At 40.9% G+C, this 3,663-nt stretch overlaps 1 protein-coding gene across 1 annotated transcript in view; it reads left to right on the top strand.

Annotated features, from left to right (window-relative positions):
• The window catches only part of LOC106880767 (sarcoplasmic/endoplasmic reticulum calcium ATPase 1), a 119,941-nt gene that overhangs the window by 40,949 nt on the left and 75,329 nt on the right, over nt 1-3,663 (top strand). The window contains exon 4 of the mRNA XM_052976842.1: nt 3,122-3,226. Within this exon, the coding sequence (XP_052832802.1) occupies nt 3,122-3,226 (105 nt within the window). The remainder of the gene's footprint in view (nt 1-3,121; nt 3,227-3,663) is intronic.

Genomic DNA, 3,663 nt, shown 5'->3' with positions numbered 1-3,663 from the left:
ACCTTTTCCAGTTTCTAGCTACCAAATTTTCGCTTATAAGGTATTGCTCAGCTGGAAGTTGTGTGTGTGTGTGTGTATATATATGTGTGTGTGTATGTATGTATAAATGTGTGTTTGTATGTATAAATGTGTGTTTGTATGTATAAATGTGTGTTTGTATGTATAAATGTGTGTTTGTATGTATAAATGTGTGTTTGTATGTATATATGTGTGTGTGTGTATATAAATGTTTGTGTGTGTATGTAATCGCTTTATTTGCTTTCTTTCTATTGCTGTAGCACTGCTATGCCACAGTGTTGTAGACCACTTGTAAACCAAAAGATTTTTTTTTCTATCTCAAGAGACAGGAATTTATTTATTGGCATTCTGGTGTCATGATGTACGAGTGATTAAACATAATCGCTGCTGCTATTCTTTAGCCTCTCTTTCTCTCTCTCTCTCTCCTCCCCCTCCTTCCCCTCCCTTCTTCCTCACTTCCTTTCCTTCTCCTATACATTATATATGAGGGGATACCATGCAGCATGTTAGAAAGGTCAGATATGAGGAAGTGGTCTAAGTTGATGTCATATATATCTCCATGGTAATCTATCATCAAAATAGCTACTTATTTATTTATTTATTTAAACACACACACACTCTCACTTCCCTCCCTTTACTCCCCCTGCTCTCTTTTCATCTCTGCTTTACTCCTTCTGTACTCCTCCCTCTCTCTCACCTCCTCTTTTTTTCTCTTTTTAATTCTTCTATTCCCTCTCCCTCTCTTTTACTCCTTCTGCTCTATCTCCCTTTTCTCTTTCTTTCCTCCTCCTCTTCACACTCTTCCTCCCTATTATAATCCTACAACCTTGGTGTTGTATTCTGTGCACTTGTAGACAATCGCTCTGCCGACATCTATTCTACACTCATAATAATAAAATAACTATTAAGAAAATATAGCAACTGGTTCAAAACTAATCACGTACCTCGACACCAGTGGGGTACACATACCACTTGGAACACACCAAAAAGAAATTATGGTAGCATTTGCAAAAACACTGGAATTTTGAAGTAATCTGAACCAATTCCATTTCAAATGGTGCATCTTTAGATTCAGTAAATTGTTTTTTCTAAAATAAAATAAACTTCGTTAACCCTTTAGCATTTAAAGCAGCAATATCTGGCCCAAATATTCTACTTTGTTCTATGTTCAAACTGGCCAGATCTGGTCCAAATTTTGTGTCAGCCCTTGCAGAAATATAGAATTCCAGAGGTCCAATGTCCTAGAAGAGCTGGACATAGTGATTGGTGAAGGGCTAGAAGGGATGTTAAGCAGTCAGAGGAATTGGTTTTGGAGTATTTGCAGGAATTCCAGATGGTGTACTCAGCACATGCTGTGGACACATAAGAGGTGCAGTGAAATTGCAGGAAGGTTAACAGAGAATGTGGTCTTTGACTGTGACTGATGCACAGGAACAATAAACACTGAGGGCGTATAGGAAACCATTTTCAGTCACGGACACTCCTCTGTTTAGTGGTCGCTACAAGGCATCTTTTCCATCAGTCTAGCAATTCTACCAAATAATAATGATAACGGTTTCATATTCTGACAGATGGCTAGAAGATTTTAAGGGTAAGGGCAGGTTGTTCCCCCCCCCCCCTCGGGGGTGGGGGTGAACAGTTGCTGTTATCAACCCTAAGAGGGTGACAACAAAGTTGACCTTAGTGGAATTTGAACTCGGAATTTTGTGTTGGAAGAAATGCTTACTAAGCATTTTGTTTGGTGCACTAATGATTCTGTAGGCACAAGGGCCTGAAATTTTGTAGGGAGGAGGAGGAGGAGGAGCAGCAGAGTCGATTATTACATTGGACCCAGTGGTCAGCTGGTACTTCATCAATCTCGAAAGGATGAAAGGCAAAGTCGACCTCAGTGGGATTTGAACTCCAAAAAAAAAAAACCTGGACGAAATGCAGTTAAGCATTTAGTCTGGCATGTTAACGAGTCTGCAATAATGATATTAATCTGCTGCTACTTTGACTTAGTTTAACAATTGCTAATTAAGTTTGATATTTAGTCACCTAGCAACTCTGTTGATTACTTGTGTGAAAATCTTCACTGTTTACATACATTTCACTTCCATGGTAACGAGCTAAAGTTTTCATTCTAATTACTGTAATAACGATCTCTTACGTATGTACAAAGCCAGAAGTTTTCGTGGAGTGTAGAACCATCAAGGAAGGACGAAGGGCAAAATAGACATCATCAGGATTTGAACTCGGAACAAATAAGGACCATAACTAACGAGCATGAGACATTTTGTTTGACCGTCCATCAATTCTACCCATTTTTTGAATTATACTTATTCTTGCCGTTTTATGCCTACAGTATTAGGTTACCACTTAAACTAACACTCTGTCAGTTACGGAGACAAAGGCTCCAGTTGGTCTGATCAACAGAACAGCCTGCTCATGAAATTAGCTTGCAAGTGGCTGGGCGCTCCTCATGCACATGTACTCTTGATGTGTAGTTCGGAGGGAGATTCAGCATGATACAATGTGACAAGGCTGACCTTTTTGAAATACAAGTACTACTCATCTTTGCTAGCTGAGAGGGACTGGAGCAATGTGAAATGAAGTGTCTTGCTGAAGATCACAACACGCCACTAGGAATTGAACTCCTGACCTTATGATACAGCCATGACTGCACCTAATTATGTTTAATGGTTGTTTTAAGAGAAAGCCCCTTTTATTTGTTGGGGTGTCATCTTGTATCTAACCTAATGACTTTTTTTTACATTACATTAAGTATCCCACGGTCTGGCTGACCATTAGGGCACCACTGGTGACCTTGTGACCAGATCTCTCCATTTGTCTTTGTCTTCTATCTCTTGTACAGTGTCTCCCATCTTTAGGCCTGTCCACTCACACATGTTCTTTTTCCCCACTTCTTTCTCTCTCTCTGCCTCTTCGTCTGTCACCTTTTTGGCCATCCCTGCTGAGCGGGTAACATTCCCAAACCTCCTCAGCTTGCATTTCTTTCTACAAGCAGTGAATTTCAACTTATTCCCACCATTACTGAAAAGTAATGCATTGACTTAAAAATGTGGGAATGTTTTCTAATTTACCGTTTCCCTCTTTCTTCCAGATTTTGGCTTGGTTTGAAGAAAATGATGATCAGATCACTGCATTTGTTGAACCTTTCGTCATCCTTACAATTTTGGTGTGCAATGCTGTTGTTGGTGTATGGCAGGTAAGTTTGTTTTATCCTTTTGTCTTTTGTTTCAGTCATTGGACTGTGGCCATGCTGGTGCACTACCTTGGCGGGCCCTAGCCAAACTGTCCCCCAGTGCTTATTTCAAATCTGGTACTTAAAATGTCAGCCTCCTGCCACACAGCTTAGTTATAGGGCTGAAAACAAACCAACACCTGTTGTCGAGCTGTGGTGGGGGACAAACACAAAGATGCACATCATCATCATCATCGTTTAACGTCCGCTTTCCATGCTAGCATGGGTTGGACGATTTGACTGAGGACTGGTGAAACCGGATGGCAACACCAGGCTCCAGTCTGATTTGGCAGAGTTTCTACAGCTGGATGCCCTTCCTAACGCCAACCACTCAGAGAGTGTAGTGGGTGCTTTTACGTGTCACCCGCACGAAGGCCAGTCAGGCGGTACTGGCAACGGCC

This window comes from Octopus bimaculoides, chromosome 25 (assembly GCF_001194135.2).
Source record: "Octopus bimaculoides isolate UCB-OBI-ISO-001 chromosome 25, ASM119413v2, whole genome shotgun sequence".
Taxonomy (NCBI): domain Eukaryota; kingdom Metazoa; phylum Mollusca; class Cephalopoda; order Octopoda; family Octopodidae; genus Octopus; species Octopus bimaculoides.
This window is presented reverse-complemented; position numbering and strand designations above follow the sequence as displayed.